This window comes from Elephas maximus, chromosome 11, assembly GCF_024166365.1.
Source record: "Elephas maximus indicus isolate mEleMax1 chromosome 11, mEleMax1 primary haplotype, whole genome shotgun sequence".
Classification (NCBI taxonomy): domain Eukaryota; kingdom Metazoa; phylum Chordata; class Mammalia; order Proboscidea; family Elephantidae; genus Elephas; species Elephas maximus.
Genome location: NC_064829.1, coordinates 90,999,244 through 91,022,390, shown reverse-complemented (window position 1 = coordinate 91,022,390; position 23,147 = coordinate 90,999,244). Strand labels below are relative to the sequence as shown.

Below are 23,147 nucleotides of genomic sequence, written 5' to 3'. Positions count from 1 at the left end.
CCAATTAAAAAATGGGCAAAAGATATGAATAGACACTTCACTAAAGAAGACATTCAGGTAGCTAACAGATATATAAGGAAATGTTCATGATCATTAGCCATGAGAGAAATGCAGATCAAAACTACAGTGAGATTTCATCTCACTCTAACAAGGCTGGCATTAATCTAAAAAACACTAAAGAATAAATGCTGGAGAGGCTGTGGAGAGATTGGAACACTTGTACACTGCTGGTGGGAATGCAAAATGGTACAACCACTTTGGAAATCGATTTGGTACTTCCTTCAAAAGCTAGAAATAGAACTACCATAGGATCCAGCAATCCCACTTCTTGGAATCTATCCTAGAGAAATAAGAGCCTTTACACGAACAGATACTTGCACACCCGTGTTTATTGCAGCACTGTTTACAATAGCAAAAACATGGAAGCAACCAAGGTGCCCATCAATGGATGAATGGATAAATAAATTATGGTATATTCACACAATGGAATACTATGCATTGATAAAGAACAGTGAGGAATCTGTGAAACATTTCATAACATGGAGGAACCTGGAAGAATTATGCTGAGTGAAATTAGTCAGTTACAAAAGGACAAATATTGTATAAGACCACTATTATAAGAACTTGAGAAATCATTTAAACTAAGAAGAAAACATTCTTTTGTGGTTATGAGAGGGGGGAGGGAGAGAGGGAGGGTGGGAGAGGGACTTTCACTAATTAGATAGTAGATAAAAACTACTTTAGGTGAAGGGAAAGACAGCACACAATACAGGGGAGGTCAGCACAATTGGACTAAGCCAAAAGCAAAGAAGTTTCCTGAATAAACCGAATGCTTTGAAGGCCAGCGTAGCAGGAGCAGGGGTCTGGGGACCATGGTTTCAGGGGACATCTAAGTCAATTGGCATAATAAAATCTATTAAGAAAACATTCTGCATCCCACTTTGAAGAGTGGCGTCTGGGGTCTTAAACACTAGCAAGCAGCCATCTAAGACGCATCAGTTGGTCTCAACCTACCTGGATCAAAGGAGAATGAAGAACACCAAGGACAGAAGGCGATTACGAACCCAAGAGACAGAAAGGGCCACATGAACCAGCGACTACATCATCCTGAGACCAGAAGAACTAGATGGTGCCCGGCTACAACCGATGACTGCCCTGACAGGGAACACAACAGAGAACCCCTGAGAGAGCAGGAGAGCAGTGGGATGCAGACCCCAAATTCTCATAAGACCAGACTTAATGGTTTGACTGAGACTAGAAGGACCACGGTGGTCATGGCCCCCAGATCTTCTGTTGCCCCAGGACAGGAACCATTCCCAAAGCCAACTCTTCAGACATGGATTAGACTGGACAATGGGTTGGAGAGGGATGCTGGCGAGGAGTGAGCTTCTTGGATCAGGTGGACACATGAGACTATGTTGGCATCTCCTGCCTGGAGGGGAGATGAGAGGGTGGAGGGGGTTAGAAGCTGGCGAAAGAGACACGGAAAGAGAGAGTGGAGGGAGACAGCGGGCTCTCTCATTAGGGGGAGAGTAATTGGGAGTGTGTAGCAAGGTGTATATGGGTTTTTGTGTGAGAGACTGACTTGATTTGTAAACTTTCACTTAAAGCACAATAAAAATTATTTAAAAAATGATAAAAAGACTTTAATAATTAATCATTTTTTTCATATCAAACTTCCTGTTTTTAAATCATGATATTGTTTCTGTTTTCTGATTGGACCCTCACTGATATTGTCTCATGCAAAGTCTAAGGAGACCTCCAACAAAAGGGTTGTGATGAATCCACCTTTTTGACTTGATTGCTCTTTAAGATCCTGTATTCAAGCCTGGGGATTCCTAACTACCCACAGAATGGGGTGCTTCGGAAGCTCAGAAGTGGTTACTCACCCTTTTCCAGGCATCTTTGACTTTAAGACAATAGATCAATCCCACTGCCTTGCCTTGGGAAGGTTCACAATCAATGGAGACATTACCCCTAAGTGTCAGGAGTCTTTGCTTCAATTACTTCCAGGGTGACTTGACACTAAAAGCACATAGTCTGTTTTCCACTGGGAAACAACCCCCTGAATTTTCCTCTGTTATGTCCTTGCATCTATAGCTCCTCTGATGTTCCCCCCGCCCCCCCCAAAACAACTTTATCTCAGGAGCAAATGTGTGTAGCAGTTAAGAACCAACAGAATAATCCATTGTAGGTGGGAATGTAAAATGGCGTAGCTGCTGTGGAAAACAGTTTGACAGTTCCTCAAAAAGTTGGACATAGAATTCCAGCTACATATGATCCAGCTATTCCACTCTTAGGTATAGATCCTAGAGATTTGAAAGCACCAACATGAACGGACACATGCTCACCAATGTTTACTGCAGCACTTTTCATAATAGCTAAAAGCTCACTGCCATTGAATCAATTCCAACTCATACTGACCCTATAGGACAGAGTAGAACTGTCCCCATAGGGTTTCCAAGGCTGTAATATTTATGGAAGCAGACTGCCACTCTTTCTCCCAAGGAGAGGCCAGTGGGTTCAAACTGCTGACCTTTTGGTTAGCAGCCGAGGACCTAACCACTGCACCACACAGCTCCTTTTCACAATAGCTAAAAGGTAGAAAACAACTGAAATGTCCATGTGTGTTTTGAGTGTCTTCCAACCTAGGTGGCTCATCTTCCAGCACTATATAAGACAATATTCTGTTGTAATCTATAGGGATTTCACTGAATAATTTTCACAAGTAGATCACCAGGCCTTTCTTCCTAGTATGTTTTAGTCTGGAAATTCTACCATGGGTGACCCTGCTGGTATTTGAAATACCAGTGGCATAGCTTCCAGCATCACAGCAACATGCAGGCCACCATCACAGTCAAGAGTCAGAACTGTTTCACCACCACAACTGGAGTCCCTTGTGCTACCCCTTGATAACCACACCCCTGGCCCATGCAGATCCTCCCCATCCTTAGCCCTTCACAACCACTAATCTGTTATTCATCTCTTGACTTTTGTTGTTTTGAGAATGTTACATGGATGGAATCAGAAAGCATACAACCTTTTGAGGCTGACTTTTCATTCAGCATAATGATCTTGATATTCATCCTTGTTTCATACAGCAATAGTCCCTTCCTTGTGGTATGGATATATCACAGTTTAACCATTCACCTGTTGATGGGCCTTTGGGATCCTTTCAGTTTGAGGCTATTAAAAATAAAGCTGCACAGAAAACCCTAAAGAATCCTCAAGAAAACTACTGAAACTAATAGAAGAGTTCAGCAGAGTATCAGGATACAAGATAAACATACAAAAATCAGTTGGATTCCTCTGCACCAACAAAGATAACATCAAGAGGAAATCACCAAATCAATACCACTTACGACAGCCCCCAAGAAGATAAAATGCTTAGGAATAAATCTTACCAGAGATGTGAAAGACCTAGACAAAGAAAACTACAAGACACTGCTGCAAGAAACCAAAAGAGACCCACATAGGTAGAAAAACACACCTTGCTCATGGTTAGGAAGACTCAACATTGTAAAAACGTTTATTCTACCCAAAGCGCTCTACAGATACAATGTAATTCCAATCCAAATTCCAATGACATCTTTTAATGAGATGGAGAAACAAGTCACCAACATCATATGGAAGGGAAAGAGGCCCCGGATAAAAGCATTACTGAAAAACAGGAACAAAGTGGGAGGCCTCACTCTACCTGAGTTTAGAACGTATTATACTGCCACAGAAGTCAAAACAGCCTGGTACTGGTACAACGACAAATACATAGACCAATGGAACAGAATTGAGAATCCAGACATAAATCCATCCACATATGAGCAGCTGATATTTGACAAAGGCCAGAAGTCTGTTAAACGGGGAAAAGACAGTTTCTTTAACAAATGGTGCTGGCATAACTGGATAGCCACCTGCAAAAAAATGAAACAAGACCTATACCTCACAGCATGCACAAAAACTAAATCAAGATGGATCAAAGACCTAAATACAAAATCTAAAATGAAAAAGATCATGGAAGAAGAAATAGGGACAATGCTAGGAGCATTGATACATGGCAAAAACAGTATACAAAACGTTACTAACAATGCACAAACACCAGAAGAGAAACTAAATAACTGGGAGCTCCTAAAAATCAAACACCTATGCTCATCCAAAGACTTCACCAAAGGAGTAAAAAGATTGCATACAGACTGGGAAAAAGTTTTTAGCTATGACATTTCTGATCAGTCTCTGACCTCTAAAATCTACATGATACTGCAAAAATTCAACAACAAAAAGACAAATAACCCAATTAAAGAATGGGCAAAGGATATGAACAGTTATTTCACCAAAGAAGACATTCAGGCAGCTAATACATACATGAGGAATTGCTCCCGATCATTAGCCATTAGAGAAATGCAAATCAAAACTACAATGAGATACCATCTCACTCCAACAAGACTGGCATTAATCCAAAAAACACAAAATAATAAATGCTGGAGAGGTTGTGGAGAGACTGGAACACTTGCACACTGCTGGTGGGAATGTAAAATGGTATAACCACTTTGGAAATCCATTTGGCACTTCCTTAAAAAGCTAGAAATAGAACTACCATACAATCCAGCAATCCCACTCCTTGGAATATATCCTAGAGAAATAAGAGCCTTCACACAAACAGATATATACACACCCATGTTCTTTGCAGCACTGTTTACAATAGCAAAAAGATGGAAGCAACCAAGGTGCCCGTCAACGGATGAATGGGTAAACAAATTATAGTATATCCACACAATGGAATACTACACAATGATAAAGAACAATGTTGAACCCATGAAGTATAACATGGAGGAATCTGGAAGGCATTATGCCGAGTGAAATTAGTCAGTTACAAAAGGACAAATATTGTATAAGACCACTATTATAAGAACTCAAGAAATAGTTTAAACAGAGAAGAAAATATTCTTTGATGGTTACAACGATGGGGAGGGAGGGAGGGAGAGGGGTGTTCACTAACTAGGTCATTAGGTCATAGACAAGAACTATTTTAGGTAAGCGAAGGACAACACATGATACAGGAGAGGTCAGCACAACTGGACCAAACCAAAAGCAAAGCAGTTTCCCAAGTACAACCGAATGCTTCAAAGGCCAGAGTAGCAGGGGTAGGGTCTGGGGACCACGGTTTCAGGGGACATCTAGGTCAATTGGCATACAAAATATATTAAGAAAACATTCTGCATTCCACTTTGGTGAGTGGCATCTGAGGTCTTAAACATTAGCAAGCAGCCATCTAAGAGCATCAATTGGTCTCAACCCACCTGGAGCAAAGAAGAATGAAGAACACTAAAAACACAAGGTAATTATGAGCCCAAGAGACAGAAAGGGCCACATCAATCAAATTACATCAGCCTGAGACCAGAAGAACTATATAGTGCCTGGCTACAACCGATGACTGCCCTGATAGGGAACACAACAGAGAATCCCTGATGAAGCAGGAGAACAATGGGATGCAGACCTCAAATTCTCATGAAAAGACCAGACTAAATGGTCTGTGACTAGAAGGACCCCAGTGGTCATGGTTCTCAGACCTTCTGTGGGCCCAAGACTGGAACCATTCCCAAAGTCAACTCTTCAGACAAGGATTGCACTGGACTATGGGATTGACTCGACAGCAGTGGTTTTTTTATGGGATAGGAAATGATACTGGTGAGGAGTGAGCTTCTTGGCTCAAGTAGAAACATGAGACTATATGGACAGCTCCTGTCTGGAGGTGAGATGAAAAGGCAGAGGGGGACAGCATCTGGCTGAATGGACAGGGGAAATACAGGGTGGAGAAGAGCATGCTGTCTCATTTTGGGGAGAGCAACTAGGAGTACACAGCAAAGTGTATATAAACTTATGTATGAAAGACTGACTTGATTTGTAAACTTTCACTTAAAGCACAATAAAAGATAGAGCTGCTATGAATAGGCATGTGGTTTTTGTCTGAATATGTTTTCATTTTTCTGGAATGAATGCCCAGGAGTATAATTGCTGGGTTATATGGTTAAACATGTTTAGTTTTATAAGAAACTGTTTAACTGTTCTCTAGAGTGGCTGTGCTCAGATTATTACTCACAAACCCCTCAGAAATTATTTCTGAAATTTTCTTGCCACCATTGTATATCTGAGTGCCTTCCAACCTTTAGGCTCATCTTCCATTACAGGAGTAATGACTTGTAGCTAGCTCTTTCATTCAAGGCTGGTTTTTAGGTATTGTTAGACTACCTATGTTCCTGAATGGATTGGCAAAATTATGGTTGGGATTGAGTTAGACCTTATGTTTGTAGCTGAAGATTAGGACAAGGGAGGGTTAAGGTAAGGGTCACAGCCAAGTCTTGGTTGAGTTTGATGTATAAGTCAAGCATCGGAAAGAACTGGACTTAAGTTTGAGTACATAGCTTGAGACAGTGATTGGTGAAGGGGAGCTGTGGCTGGAATGAGCCCTAGTGGCACAACAGTTAAGCACTCAGCTGCTAACCACCAGGGTCAGTGGTCTGAACCCGCTAGCAGCACCATGGAAGAAAAGACCTGACAATCTGCTCCCATAAAAATTACTGTGTTAGAATCAACTAGACAGCACACAACCACAGCTGGAATACTGCTGGAATGAGAGTAAGAATCAAGGAGGAGAGAGATATGGGTATCAGCCTTCTGATATCTCTCCCTATACAGGGATGATAAAAGGTTTGTGGCTCCCTCCATCCAAGCAGTTATTCCGCAAAGCCCGTTGATAAAGGAATCGTGCTTTATACTTTTCACCAATGCATTTTCACCTTTAATACGTGACACAATCCTTTCAACAGTCTTATGTAACAGTATGGGAATTTTACAGAGAAAGTGGCTGACTTGCCAAAATGACAAACCAAATACAAAGACAAAAATTGAGAAACCATAACCCTGGTTTTCCTGCATCCCAGCCATGGCAGTAGTTTGTATCGAATACATTTTAGGTAGAACATGATCATATTTTAGGTAGAGCATGATCAAAGGGATTGTCAAGAACCTGTAGTTCATCATCTCCTGGACCTATACACTCTTGGCATTTGTAAAGTGATAAAATGCCAAGCTATGTTACGCCTAATTTCATCAAAAGAGGAAGAATGTCGTTGACCAATCTTCTCATCGAGTTTTCTGCCTTCCTTCATTGCCCAGGATTGGTCCATGAAGATCAGTTCAGTATTTTTCTCACTTATAGTCCTCAGCAACTCCAGGGTCTCTGGACCTACATCACTTGTTTGAAGACTGAGGAAGCACAGAGGGGGAAATTCTGTTAATTCTACATGTTACATTTCTATTTCACTGCATCGATGGCCCTTTCCTTATGCACCCTTCTTTGGGCATTCCTGGGCATTTCTTGTTCTGCATCTGATGAAAAAGGGAAGTCTGTTCTAGACTAAAAACCTTCATTCTTGTAGTAGATAGAAAACTCCCCATTAAGCATTGGAGCATAAGCCAAAAACTCTATTGGGAGAACAGACTGACCTTAAATTAGTAGTAACCACTACATGTACTACATTAGTAGTAACCACTCAGTATTTTACATCCATAAATCATTAGATCCTTATTACAGATGATACCATTAATACCATGATTTTATAGAACAGAAGACTGAGGGTCAAAATTTAGCATAAATACATTTATGTGGCCAGAGAACAGAGGGCCATTTATGCCAGAGCCTGTGTTCATAACATTAGATACAACTTCAAATCAAGGAAGAGAGTTCATAGTCACTTTGATTTCTCCTGTGCCCTCTTTGTATATGAGTGCCTCCATTAGCATCTAGGTAAAAATACCTTTATAATCTAAAATGTATTTATCTCTAATCTACTTTTATTGAGCACCTAGATACTAGGATACAAAATTGAAAAAAATCCCTGGCATTATAATAAAAAAAACACAGAAAACAGTAAGTGTTGGCAAGGTTGTGAAGAAACGGAAACCCTCATCCACTGCTCGTGGGAATGTAAAATGGTGCAGCCACTGTGGAAACAGTTACTCAAAAAGTTGAACACAGAACTATCTTATAACCCAGCAATCCCAATCCTAGGTATATCTACCCAGGAGAAGTAAAGGCAGAACACAAACAGAACCCTGTATACCAATGCTCATTGCAGTACTTTTCACAGCAGCCAGAAGATGGAACCAATTAAAATGTCCATCAACAGATGAATGGATAAACAAAATATGGTCCATACATACATACGATGTAGTACTACTCAGCCATAAAGAGAAATGAAGTCCTGATGCATGTCACAACATGGATGAACCTTGAAAACATCAAGCTGAGCAAAATAAGTCAATCGCAAAAGAATACTATATGATCTCACTTATATGAAATAAGCAGATACATAGAAACCAAAGAGGAGTAGTAGTTACCAGGGGCAGCATTTCATTCTATTATACACGGGGTCATTATGAGTCGAAACTGAATCCACGACACCTAACAACAACAACTACTAGGGGTAGTAGGGAGGGAGGGGGAAAAAATGGAGTTTTTGACTAGGGAACCTTGAGTTTATGTTAATTGTGGTGGAATGATTAGAAAAAAAAGAAAAAATTTTTTTCTTTTCTTTTTTTTTTTTTAGAAGAGGATAGCAAAAACACTTACACAAACTGAAGAATGTAATCAATGCCACTCATTTGCACATGTAGACATTGTTGAATTGGCATATGTTTTGTTACGTGTATTTTTACCACACTCAAAAAAATTGCTGCCATCTCGGAGCTCATGTTCTAGTGGAAGGAGATGGACAATAAACACAATAAATGTGCTACATGGTATATTAGAAGATGAGAAGAGCTATAGGGAAAGAATTAAGAGAAGAGATACAGGAAAGTTTGCAGTGTTTGAATGCGTCTTTCTACGCTGTGGTTAAGAGCTCGGCTGTTAACCAAAAGGTCGGCAGTTTGAATCCACCAGCTGCTCCTTGGAAACCCTATGTCAGAATCGACTCAACAGCAAGGGGTTTTGTTTTGGTTTAGGCATCTAAAAGTTTAACTCAATATCCACATTCATGAAAAGCAGAGGATAGAAAAGAAAAGGGAAAAGAATTCATAGTGGGGTACCAAGCACATTGACTTTGTGATCTAATTCAATCTTTCTAACAGTTCTGAGATAAATATGCACATTTTCCATTTGAGAAAACTGAAGGCAGAGAATAAAGAAAAAAAAATTTATTTTTATTTTTTTATATATGACCAGTGGATAAATTCAAGATGTTTGTACATTGAGTCTAAACAAATAATCACTAACCTAGATATTGTTTGGCTTTAAGAAAATAAAGCAGGTAGAAAGAAAATGTTAAATATGGCCAGAGATTTCTAGATATGTGGACAAGATGAAAATGGGAATTGTGTTAGGCAGTTTCTAAGATGGTCCAGTGATTTCCTCTTGTGGTGGTCACACCCTTGGGTAACCCTCCCTCCCTTTGACTGTAAGTATGGCCTGTGATTTGCTTCTAACCAATAGGCAAGAAGGATAGGATATTATTTCCATGGTCATTTACATAAGAGTGTCACTTCTGCTTTGCTAATAGACTATTGCCTTCTTGACTTGCACATTTTGATTATGTGAGCTGCTGTGTTGGAGAGGTCCACATGGCAAGGAACTGAGAGTGGCCTCCGGCCAGTAACTTTCTAGGACTAAGTCCCTCAGTCCAACAGCCCTCCAGGAGCTGAATTCTGCTGACAACCACATGAGCTCAGAAGCTGTTCCTTTCCCAATGCAACTTTCAGATAAGACCCCACCCTGGATGATACCATGATCACAGCCTTGTCAGAGACTCTTGAAGAAGAAAACCAGCTCAGCTGTGACAGGACCCCTGGCATCAACTGTGAAATAGATGTGTTGTTTTAAGTCCTAAATTTGTGGTAATTTATTACACAGCAATGGACAACAGATACCTAATCTGTTAGATACCTAACAGTTAACTGAAAGGAAGAGAAACTTTGCTTTACAAGAAGGAATTTAATGGCCCTGGGTTGGGAACCACAAAATGGTAGACTGAGAATTGGCCTTTTTTTCTACTGTAGTATAAGATGGACACATTCAAATGGAGGAAGGTAGAAAGTAAGATAGAAAATTCTTTAATACAGGATAATTGGCATTATGTACCAATTGCCGCCATTTACTCAGCATTGACTATGTACTCTGTTTTAAGTCCTTTACACACATTTTCAATCTCCCAACAGGGAAGAGTATTCTCATTTTTAGAGAGCTAAAGCCAGCAGTGTGGTCTGTTATCATCTCGTACACCCTAAACCATCTTAGCACAGAATTTCCTTCTTACCTTAACAGTTGCCCTCGAGTCAATTCTGACTCATGGTGACCCCATGTGTTTCAGGGTATAACTGTATTCCACAGGGTTCTCAAAGACGTTTCAAAAATAGATCTCCAGGCCTTTCTTTCAAGGCACCTCTGAGTAGACTCAAACCACCAGCCTTTCTGTTTGTAGCCAAGTGCTTAACCATTTCCAACACCCAGGGACTCATCATCATATAAAATAGCATCCAACTTACCCAATTGCCTTAAGTATACAGTCAGGGTGCCCCAAGCCCCGAAGGAGTTGCACTATTCCTTCCTCACCAAAGTCGTTTCCCAGCAGATTGAGTTTTTTCAGTGTTTTGTTGTTGATAAGAACAGAGGCAAGAGTCTCACAGCAGGCATTGGTCAGCATACACTCTTCTAGCCTGCAACAAGGACGTGCACAGGTGACACAGGACCCCATCCTTGGAGAAAATGGCAGGCAGAGTAGATGGGCATGAACTAGATAGCTACCAAAAGGCTACCTCACCAATTCTGGATGAAAGAACTTACAGCCCAAGAGAGAAGCATTTGAAACACCAGATCATTGTGCCTAACAGTTCCATTTCCCAACCTACTTTCATTTTATATTTGTCCCTTCTTGAGCTTTCCCAAACTCAAAAAAAAAAAAAAGAACCCTCCCCACGAGGTACCTACCCAAGATTCTCTAAAATGCAGGTTGGGTGTTCCAAGGCGTCACACAACAGCTCCACTCCTGCGTCCCCTATATTATTGCTCCCAAGCTCTAGGCTCTTCAGCCTTTTATTAGTAATAATAGCAGTTGCAATGTCTCGACAGATATTAATAGTAAAAAAACAACCCGACAGCCTGCAAAAGATAAACATGAGATAAAGTCAAGACAACCTTGTTCAAGTATCTCATATCATGAAGCAGTGAATGTTCTTGGACCTCTCTTCTTGTGATGTCCATACAGATGGGATTCATCATGGACACAAGAACAGGATTACTAACATTATAGAATGCCTATAATATGCCTGGCACTATCCTAAACTCTTTTTTTTTTTCTTTCAGGTGTACAGTTTAGTGCTTCAATTGTATCAGTCATGTGTAACCACAACCCATACTCATTGCCAAATTTCCCCATCACCATAAACAGGAGCTCGCTGCTTCCTAAATAATGGCTCCCCTTTCTCCCTTCCTCCTACTCCCTGGTAACCACTAATACACTTTGGTCTCTATACATTTGCTTATTCTTATTTCATGTAAATGAGATCATATAGTTTTTGTCCTTTTGTGACTGACTTATTTGACTCAGCATAATATTTTCTAGGTTTGTCTGTGTTGTGGCATGTATCAGGACTTCATTTCTTGCATGTATCACGTTTTGTTTATCTATTCATCTGTTAATGGGCATTTAGATTGTTTCTACCTTTTGGCTATTGTGAACAGCACTGCAGTGAACACTGGCATACACGTATATTCCAGGCTCTTGCTGGGTATAGTCTCAAGGCTGGTTACTGTCCTGATTTTACTTATTTCTTCCTAGAATTTTTGTTAAGGGCCATCCCATCATGATTAAGCTAGCTTACCAGAGGTACAGGACCTTGGATTCATACAAGTGGCTTTGATAATGCTATCTCTTCTCAGCTGTGCTCCTAACTTGCCCCTTTTCCAACAAGACCATTTCCCAACAAAGATGCCTGTCTCTGGAGATGTTCCCTTCCCCATAAACATGTAATCCAGGCCAGAGTGGAATCTTTAGGGTCTCTCCTACAGAACTTTTCTGCTGAATGTCCAGCTGGGACTGGTAAGAGCACAGAACTTTGTAAACTTGCTTCTCTACTAGAACATTTGCCCTTCCCCCCCCCAAAAAAACTTACTGTTCCTATGCTGGGAATCCCTGGGTGGCACAAACCATTAAGTGCTCAGCTATTAACTGAAAGGGTGATTCAAACCCACCTAGAGGTGCCTTAGAAGAAAGTCCTGGAAATCTACTTCTGAAAGATCACAAACATTGAAAACCCTATAGAGCACAGTTCTACTCTGACACACATGGGGTCTCCATGAGTTGGAATCAACTTGATGGCAACTGGTGGTAGTGGCAATGGTGACCCCTTCACTACGTGTTGTTGGAAACACATGTTTCTATACCCTTTACACACTAATTTTCACCTGGACACCATCATTAAAGTCTTTCCTCATTTCTGTTGCCAACTCTACCACCCAACACAGTAAAGACACAGTCATCCAAGAAAATAGCAGGACTTACTCTAGCTCCTCTAAGTGACAGGATGGCACCATCAAGGACAAAATTAAGACCAATGCTCCATGATTTTGTAGGTAATTCACACTCACATCTAGATGTTTTAGAGTTCTACTGAGCATAGCAACTCTCCCAACGGAGTTGCAAGAGCTTTCAGTGAGGCAACAGAGGAATAACCTGCATGGGATCACAAATACAGAAAAAATACGAAGTCAATAACAGTTTACTCACACCCATCCCAAATCTACAAGTGTTTTATGCTGCTGCCAAAGCCCAGACTCTCTCCCCGTGACTCTCCTACTGGTAGATAGAGATATCTACCAGTACTGGTCAACTCCAACTCAAGGCAACCTCTTCGCTTTCTTCTTTGTCCTCTCCATCATATCACATTCCATACAACACAGAGCATTGCTGCTTATTTTCATTTTGTAGTGATATCAGTCCCCTAATTGTATTAAGGCAGTTGCTATGGCCCAGGTGCTGTTTGGAACCTCCTTGTTGTTAGTTGCTATTGGGGTCGCCATGAGTCAGAATCAACTCATATGTGTCAGTAGAACTATGTTCCATGGGGTTTTCAAGGCTGTGACCTTTTGGAAGCCAAACTTTCAACTAGTGTTCGACTGTTTAACCGTTTGCACCATCCAGTGACTCCATGGAAACTTCTTAGCACCACCTTTAATTCTCTTCAAATCTGTGAAGTTGGTTGTATAATGACCCCATTCTTCAGATTGTAAAATGGAAGTTGAGAAAAGCTAAATAAATTGTTAGTGCTATACTGCCAATCAGTTGTCATTCCAGAATCTTTAACCCAGGCCTAATTCTAAAGACCATGCCTTCAGCTGCTATGCTTTGCTGTACTTTTCCCCTATGTTGTTTTCTTTTGACCATATGCCTAAGATGCTCAAACCTGTGCCCAAGTGACTATGTAGTGGGCTTGCCCACGCCAACTTACACTAGTGACTCGAGAGCACAGCCTGGGTGGAGCAAGGCATCGCATAGGATTTTCATCCCCTCGTTACTCAGTGGGTTGTTGGATAAGGTCAGTTTTTTCAGGTTCTTGCTGTTGGTGAGGAGCAAAGAGATTTCTTCACACGTGCTAATTTTCAGATCACATTTCATCAAGCTATAAAGGAATCCATACAGATAAAGTGAGACTGACCGGTTCTATAAACCAACCTTTTTCTCAATAATTTATTTTATTTTGTTATTGTTGAAAACATACATAGCAAAACATACCAATTCAACAGTTTCTGCACGTACTATTCAGTGACATTGACTACATCCTTCAAGTTGTGCAACGATTCTCCCCCCGTTGACATAAACTCACTGCCCCCCAAGTTTCCTATGTAATCTTTGCAGTTGCCATTGTCAATTGGATCTTATATAGATAGTTCTTTAGAAGAATACAATACTTAAGGCAGACATTCTTTACTAATTAAGCTGAACTATTGTTTGGTCAAACCATTCTTTTAAATAAAATCAGCCCCAACCAAGTTAAGCTGACACTTCAAATGGGAAGTAAAGGCATCCTTTTTCGAATCTTGCCCTATAAACCTAAACCAAACCAGACTAGTTGCTTTTGAGTTGATCCCAATTCATGGCAACTTCATGCGTGCAGAGTACAACAGCGCACATACGGTTTTCATGGCTGTGACCTTTCAAAAGCAGATCACCAGGACTTTTCTTTTCAGGCGCCTCTGGGTGGATTTGAGCTACCGACTTTTCGGTTAGTAGTGGTGTGTTTAACCATTTGTGCCACCCAGAACTTTGATCTTGCCCTATACCAGTACTCAAAGGTCAAGTTTGGGTAAAGTTGTTGGTTTGTTGTGGTGGTTAAGTGACTCTATGCCTTTATCAAAACCCATTGAATTGTATACCAAAGAGAATGAACTTTGGTAGATGTAAATTTAAGAATAATTTAAGGTAAAACAGAACCAGAATAGAAATGAGAATGTTCACATATTGTGAAGAATGTGGTCAATGTCACTGAACAATTTGCATACAAATTGTTGAATGAGAACCCAAACTGCTGTGTAAACCTTCACTGAAAACACAGTATTAAAAAAAAAATAACTTAAGACAGGAAGGAGTGAGCACTGGGGAAAAGTCTAATAACATGTAGACCACCAGGATTTGGCTAATTGAGGGCATCTGCAAATCTTGACGAGCATTATTTTGGTAAGATGCTGGCAAAGAAAAGTCTAACTGGATTTAAGAGAAAAGGTGAGGAAAGAAAATGGATTTCAACAGAAGGATGACTTTGGGCAAGTTTCTCTGTGAAGCAGAGAAGTAGGGCAATAGCCTGAGAGATAGGTAAGTCAAGGGAGAGTATGTTTTAAGGTATGTAGAAAGAAACAAAAAAGATCCTGTAAGATATTTTCTTTTTAAGTGTTGCAGAGTCTATTTAGACTCATAGCGACCCCACGTGACAGAGTAGAACTGGGTTTTCTAGAATAGGGTTTTCTAGGCTGTAATCTTTATGGAAGGAGCCCTGGGAATACAGTGGTTAACCAATCAGCTGCTAACCAAATGGTCAGCAGTTCGAACCCACCATTGGCTCTAATGAAGGTAACGCCTGGCAGTCTGCCATTATTGGAGATGGCAAGGTCTTGTTGTTGAGCACCATCTAGTTGATTCTGACTCGCGGCAGCCCCACGTGTGCAGAATAGAGCTTTTCCATAGGGTTTTCAAGGCCATGACCTTTCGGAAGCAGATCATCAGGCCTGTCTTCCAAGGCAACTCTGGATGGGTTACAGCCACCAGTCTTTCCACTAAGTAGTTGAGCGTGTAAGCATTTGCACCACCCAGGGACTCCTTGACAAGGTCCAGAACTGCACTATCCAATATGGAAGGCACTAGCCACATGTGTCTACTGAGTACTTGAGATAATGTCTAGTGTGACTGAGGCAATGAATTCTCAATTTTTACTTTTCATTAATTCAAATTTAAGTTAAAATACTGATTTGATTAGGTTATTGAAAACTTAAGTACATTTAGAACAATTTTGACTGTGAATTTACTTTCAATTATAAAATTCATGAAGTCAAAATAGAGATCAAGTATTTCTGATGAAAAGTTAGCATCTGAATGGAGATGCTCTGTAAGTATAAAATAAAGAGTAGATCTTGAAGACTTATCAAAAAAAAGTAACGTAAAATCTCATTAATAAGACAAAAAAAAAATCAGTTGCTGTTGAGTTGACTCCAACTCGTGGCACTCCCATGTGTGTCAGAGTAGAACTGTGCTCCACAGGGTTTTCAATGACTGATTTTTCGGAAGTAGGTCACCAGGTCTGTCTTCCAAGGTGCCTTTGGGTGGACTGGAGCTTCAACCTGTTTAGTTAGCAGCTGAGCACATTAACTATTTGCATGACCCAAGGGACTCCTAAAATCGCATTAGTAGTTTGGGTCCCCCCTCTCCCGCCCACAACTATCAATTACAACATTGATTCAATTTTTGATATATTTGAGTTACGTATTAAGATTAATTTCACCTGTTTCTTTTTACTTTTTTTAATGTGGCTACTGGAAAATTTTTGATTATCTTTGTCTCTCATACCGTATTTCTACTAGGTGGTATTGCTCTAGGGTTTGACTAGGGTAGTCTGTGCCTGAACATGAGCAGAGGGACTAGATTATTAGGGAATTATAGATTAAGGGAATAAGGCAAATTGTGGGAAGAATTATCCATATAGAAACCAGGCCCACCTAAAACAACAAGAATAATGTTGGAGAGAGAGAAATAAGCCATGTGCTCAAAATTTTCACGGAATGAGGGGCACCAAGGAGAGGCAGCAGGTAGTATTATCTAAAAGATCATCCCTACACACCAACTGGAGTCTCTGGGTATTACAAGCAGTTAACACGCTCGGCTGCTAACCGAAAGGTTGGACATTCGAGATCACCCAGAGTCACCTTGAAAGAAAGGAGAAAGGCTTGGCCACCTACTTTTGGAAAACCAGCCATTAAAAAGCCTACGAAGCACAGTTCTGGCACACATGGGGAGCACCATGAGTTGGAATCAACTAGACAGCACCTGGTTACTCATGTACACACCAATACCCAGCCCTTCGCCTTGGACACACCCAACATTCAAACAGCAATAACATGCCTCAGATGCTGTACGTTGCACATTGGATTGGCCAAAACCTCACGCAGAAGTGGAAACACCCTTCCGGAAGCAGGCATACAAGTCAGACTCAAGTGTGTCAGATTCTGGCTGTGAACGACGGCCTTGAACAAGTCTTCAAATCTGGTATCAGCAGGAAAATATGTCAGCCTGCAGAACACAAAATTTGTTGTTAGTTGCTGGAGAAGTCAATTCCGATTCATGACGATCCCATGTGTGTAAAGTAGAACTGAGCTCCATAGGGTTTTCAAGGCTGTGACCTTTAGGAAGATCACCAGGCCCTGTTTTCGAACGTGCCTGAGTGGGTTTGAACTGCCACCCTTTTGGCTAGCAGTTGAGTGCTTAACTATTGTGCAACCTAGCCTCCCCAACAAAAAAATAGGAGAGTAAACAGCGAACATCACATGACAGTATGAACGCCTCGTCTGCAATTTCCCCTGTTCATCCCAGAACAGATTTTCTGAGCTTTGATCACATTCTCACACACTTGGTCTCCACCAAAGATCCTTAGGTTCAGTCAGGTTTGCAGTCCTCTGCTAGCCCCAATGTCAGGTTGTCGCCTTAGAAAAAGATTCTGGGTGTCTTAGTTACCTAGTGCTGCAGTAACAGAAAAAACACAAGTGGACGGCTTTAAGAACAGGAATAGATTTTCACTTCAGGAGAGTAGAAGTCCAAATTCAGGGCGTCAGTTCTAGGGAAAGGCCCTTGTCCCAGCTTTTCTAGCCCTGGATTTCCTCGGTTCCTTGGTGATCTCTGTGTGGCATCTCTCTTTCTCCATTTGTGCTTCCTTGCTTCTGCGCCTAACCTGCTTTTATGTTTCAAAACATGATTGCTTAACATGCATATTGTGAGAAATGTAACCAATGTCACTGAACAACTTGCACAGAAATTGAATGGGAACCAAAACTGCTTTGTGAACTTTATTTCACTGAAAACAATGGATTTTTTTTTTTTTTTTAATTAGGAGTTGCTAAAGAACTGCATGTAGAATATGAAAGAATGGAAATCAAAGATAAAGCCCAGAGATTTTCATGATTCCCTGGAGAACTGAAGTGAAATGTCAAGACAATAGCTTTTGTCATTGCCTCTCATGTAGGGCGAAGAGCTAGGAGTGCATGAAAGATGGCTGAGCAGAGGGGACTCAGGTCCTTGATGAACCTCAGAGTATATTTGCACCAGGCTTCCTTCTAGACTTCACACAAGTGCAAAGTTAAGCTATAGGTACTTAAAAGTCACTCTTGGGACAGGGGAACATATCCTGTTACATATAGTTGAACATAATCCAGAGTGATACATCTTCTTTCCTCCTTTTTACTTGAACAGCTTGTGATTCATAAGCATATTGTTAAAAAATTTTTAGAGGCAAGAGTTAAAATGGCTTCCCTGGGCTAAGAGCCAAACAAAAGTTAATCATAAGGCCATTTACAAGGAACAACAACTCTGCGAAAAATGGAAACTTTAAACAAGTTTTTTGTAACACCATGAGTTAGCAATACTTGTCAGCATTAAGTTAGCAATACTCATCCAATCAAAATAAACCAGCTTAACATTCAGTGCAGGAGCACTGGTGGCACAACGGTTAAACGCTCAGCTGCTAACCAAAGGTTAGCACTCTGTGAGAGTTCCAGTAGAGATTTACAGCCTTTGAAACTATGGGGACAGTTCTACTCTGTCCTATAAGGTCGCTATGAATTGGAATCGACTTGGTGGCACACAACAACAACATTCAATGACCAACTTCCCCCCAAAAGGGCAAGATACTTCCTCACTGAAGCTTTATAAAGCCACATTATAACTGTAAACTCCGGCCCCTTGCTGTTTTCAGCTTGGGTGCTCTGTTTGTGAATAGTCAACTCACTCAAATCCACTGCCATCAAGTTGATTCCAACTCACAGTGACCCTATAGGACAAAGTAGAATGCCCTATAAGACTTCCAAGGCTTTAATCTTTAGGGAAGCAGACTGCCATATCTTTCCTCCACGGAGTGGCAGATGGGTTCAAACCACCAACTTTTAGTTGGCAGCCAAGCACTTAACCAGGGCTTCTTATAAACCCTGTTAACTCTAATTGACTTCACTGACCATTTTTTCTTTTGTTTGTACAAAAAATCAGTTTTTTATTTTCTCAAGACATTATCAGGGACATTGGGGTTCTCCCTCCACCCAATGGTGGTACGTACATTTACCTACTTAATTCCCACATCGAGCATTGCGTTTATCCCCTGTGGTAGTCATTACTTTTTTGTCTATTTTCCTTCCTCAGAAAGGGATGAGGGGAATACTGTTCCCGAGGGAACCTTTCAGGTAGAGACTGATCTTTAACACCTACTTGAGTGTTCGAAGTTGACAGCTGGGATGTCTCAGCGCTTTACAGAGGATCCTTTCTGAAGTGCTGTCAAGTTTGCTGTTACAAATTTCCAGCTCTCGGAGGTTCTTCTTGGTGTACAACAGAGAGCAGAAGTCTCTCCAATGGTCCAGGCTCCTCATTTGACTGCACAGAGGAAGAAAAATGCAATTCTCCAGTGGGATTTACATTTGACTCTAGTAATTTTAAGATCAGTGAGTATATTAAAGTGTTCTTTCAAAAGACCTGTTACCTGACACAGACTTTACATGAAACCAAAAATTCCAAGCCAGTTGCTGTCAAGTCAGCTTCGACTCATGGCAACCCCATGTATGTCAGAGTAGAACCAACTGCTCCATAAGGCTTTCAAGGGCGTGACCTTTTGAAAATTAGTCACCAGGCCTTTCTTCTGAGGTACCTCTGGGTGGGCTTGAACCGCCAAGGTTTTGATTAGGTAGTTGAGCACTTAACCATTTACACCACCCAGAAACTCCCAGATTTAATACTAAAACATAAATAAAACATTGCCATCAAGTCGATTCTGACTCATGGCAACCACAAGTGTCACAGGAGACCTGAGCTCTCTGTAGGCTTTTCTTGGCTATAATCTTTATGGAAGTAAATTCCCAGGCCTTTCTTCCATAGTGCCACTGGGTGATTTTGAACCACTAACCTTTAGGTTAATAGTCAAGTGCTTAACTGTTTGCGGCACACAGGGGCCATGACTTAGAACTAGGTGGGAAGAAATAAAGTATGATCAGGTATGAGAAACAACACCCAGACCCATGAAAGTGGTTGGTGATTCTGCAGTCAGGCCAGATAGAACTGATTGAGGATGATTCCTTTGATGTCCATACAACAAGTCTAAGGAAATGAGGTTGAACCAGTGGTTCTCAACTCGGGGCAACTTTGGACCCCAAGGGGCACTCGGAAATGTCTGAAGACATTTCATTGTCATAACCAGTGGGAGGGTGAGGTGCTACTGGCATCTAGTGAGTAAGAGCCAGGGAAGTTGCTCAACATCCTACAATGCACAATATAGTCCAACAACAAAGGATTATCTGACCCCAAATGTCCATAATGCTGCGGTTTAACCCCCACACCCTGGATTAAACTGAAGTAGAAAGATTTCAAATCTCTGGTCCATGTATTGATTAGATTGGAAACCAAGTTCTAGTTGTCTTCAGTTTCAGTCTTTACGGCCAATGTGCAGTGAAACTATGGGCGGGTTTTAGAAATACAGGGAAGAATAGAACTTAAAAGAGGCTCACCTAGACGTTTTCACCACAATGACCTTTTTTTCAAAGATGTCTTGAACACACAACCTAAGTTTCTGTAATGGATGGCAGCGCTTCAGACAGTATGATGAAACCATCAGATCTTTGTTTTCTCGGATGAGAACAGTGGCTTCTACGAAAAACCCCATTATCTGTTTCACAAATTCTTCCTCCTGGTTCTCAAAAAGACAATAAAACAAGGGCATGTGGTGTTCCATTACTCTTGGATTAGCACCCAAGTATTCCATTTGCTCCAGGAAATACCGCCGGTGCATCCCCGAAAGTAATGGACAGTCAAAGGATGTCTCAAGAATGTCTCTCGTCTTCTTGTTAAGAAGACCAAAAACACAGGCCATTATTGGACTCAAATCATTGTATTCTGCCCTCCTCTCTTTTTCTTTAAAGGTTGAGGGGAGCACGGTTTGAACCAATGGCCTCATAATCGCTATGGCTGCACAAAACTCCTGGACATGTAGATGTACGAATGTGCGATGGTCTTCACAGTTGCTGCTCTGCATAAGAATATTTGTGGTCTGCAACACAGAGACATCAGCCTCAGTAAGCCCAACACTTCTGAGGTCTTGGTCACTAAAGTCTAATACATCTTGCATCAGTCCTTCTAAAGCCAGCCAACACAGACGCTCTAGTAGAACCAGGCGATGCTGACCAGCAACCACACCAGCCTCAGATGTCAACGCGTTGGTGAGAAAATGGGAGTATATGTCAGTGGATGTTTGGAACTCGAGTCTGACATCATCTGCCTCGTGCATCTGCTGATTCAGGGTTGTGCAAACAACCCAGCACAAGATGGGCACGCTGCACAGATCCACAAGGATTTCATTCTCATGGATGAACTTGAAGGCTATCGTAGCCCTCCTACTGTCCTTAAAGAATGAAGAGAAATACGCCTGCCTTATTTCATCAGAGAAATTCAGGATGATGGAGAAATCCGTTTCCTTCAATAATACATCCATGGCATCCTGATGCCCAGGCCTGGCTGAGATGAGGAATGAGGAACCTGGAGCCATTTTTCTCTTCAACAAACTGACCAGGAGTACCAATACTGGCACCTGATTTCTGCTATCACTACACAAAGCAGATTCATCCATGTTTAAGGTGAACTTTATGTTGTCTAAGTCCTCAAGGACGAACAAGAGCTTCCGGGAATCAGACAGGATATCTGCCACAGGAGCCTGGCTGTCAGGCCAGTCCTTGGAAAGCAGCTCAACAAAGCTACTGCGGGCCATCTGGTTTATCTCATGAGACGTGAGATGAACAACATATGAGAATGTATCCTTCCACATGTCTCCACGTAGCCACAGTATCATTGCCGTCTTTATAAGCACCGTTTTTCCAGTTGCTCTCTCTCCCATCAGGAACATATTGAAGTTATCTGATGACAGATTGTTTCTAGGGTCAAAGATCATGTCAAATACATGGAGAAGTCCCGGTGCAATTGAATTATAGAATTCGTCATTAGCTTTTGGGTAAATGCCTTCTTTCCATTGGAGTAGGGGTTTTTTACTTACTAGAACTTTGTGTGCCTCTTTGTTACCTAAGCCAGTGAGTACAGGGCAGAAGAAATGAAAAATACAGATAAAAGTTCAAAACGCATAAACAACTTTCCTAGTTTTTCTATTTTCAACCAGTCATCAAAAAGACACAGATGCAAGGGTATTCACAATCACATCGTTTTCAAAAAAATTGCATAAATCTAACACATAGGGTCACCGTGAGTCAGGATCGACTCAACAGCAACTAAAAACAATCTTTTGCCTAGCTACTTTAATAACAGCCAATTATCACGAAGGCATAAAATAAGGGTAGACTCAGCAAGACATAGGACAGAACACAACTCACATCCAAACCATTACCACTGATGGGTTCCAGGACGGAATACTGGCTCTTTAAAAAAAAAAAGGGGGCTGGAGAAATTCCTTGTCAAAGCAACTGAGCTTCCTGCAAACTGTGCTTTGGCCCCACCCACCCTCCTTAATGACCCCACTCACGGTTCCGCCTAGCATCAATCTTCTCACAGAGATCTTGACGATTGATCTTTTGAAAGATGCTGAACATCATATTCCAGGTAATATGTGCCTCATAATTTGTTGTCAATATCTTATCCAGATCTTCTCGTTGGGCTTTCCTTAGTTGAAGCCATGGAATCTCTGGCAGCTCAAACTCCAAAGGTGCTTGTATAAGATGTTCCTTAACACTCTGAAATTCCTTATTATTGAGTTTCTCTAGGTACCATAGCAGGTTGGAGTCAGTAGAACTTGATGCTGCCATCTTGCTTCAGACTTCAGAGGGAAAGGATCTTGAGGAACAAGGAATGTGGGATCTAGAAAATAAATGATGGAAAACTCACCTAGTATTTCTGCTTACTGCCATTCATCATAAAGACACAGGTGCAAGAATATTCACTAGCACATTGTTTTAAAAGAATGTTGCATAAATCTAACACAAGATGGAACTGGAGAATCAAACTACACAGTGGCATCTACTCATTTGTAATTGACATAGTAGAAAACTCATTTTTTAATTGGATAAGGCAGAATATGCAATCATAACAATCAGCTGTGGGTTTATAATTGCTGACCTGTAAAGATGATTATCTACTGTTGAGAAAAAGCAATGAATGGGAGAGACGTCTCCACGTAGGTATGCACAGATGTCATCTCAGTTTAAGTCAGTATTCAGGGTGTGCAGAAAGGAGTTCACATAGCAGTCTTGACTGTTCTCCATGGAAAGTCCTGCTTGCAAGGTTTCCCCTGGGCTGCAATCAAGGGACTGGGATTTTGGGGGGAACCCACCATCCTTTAAGTGACTGGAGAGACTCACTGAGTTTAAACTGTTT

General features: G+C 41.1%; 1 protein-coding gene across 1 annotated transcript in view; it reads right to left on the bottom strand.

Moving 5' to 3' along the window:
- NLRP11 (NLR family pyrin domain containing 11) overlaps window positions 1–22,627 on the bottom strand; it is a 69,883-nt gene extending 47,256 nt beyond the window's left edge. The window contains exons 1-9 of the mRNA XM_049902365.1: window positions 22,300–22,627; window positions 20,308–21,845; window positions 18,999–19,186; window positions 16,653–16,820; window positions 13,495–13,665; window positions 12,549–12,719; window positions 10,976–11,146; window positions 10,534–10,704; window positions 7,127–7,257 (exon numbers count right to left, since the gene is read on the bottom strand). Coding sequence (XP_049758322.1) covers window positions 7,127–7,257; window positions 10,534–10,704; window positions 10,976–11,146; window positions 12,549–12,719; window positions 13,495–13,665; window positions 16,653–16,820; window positions 18,999–19,186; window positions 20,308–21,845; window positions 22,300–22,579 — 2,989 coding nt within the window. The 5' untranslated portion in view covers window positions 22,580–22,627. The remainder of the gene's footprint in view (window positions 1–7,126; window positions 7,258–10,533; window positions 10,705–10,975; window positions 11,147–12,548; window positions 12,720–13,494; window positions 13,666–16,652; window positions 16,821–18,998; window positions 19,187–20,307; window positions 21,846–22,299) is intronic.
- Between the last annotated feature and the right edge of the window lie 520 nt (window positions 22,628–23,147).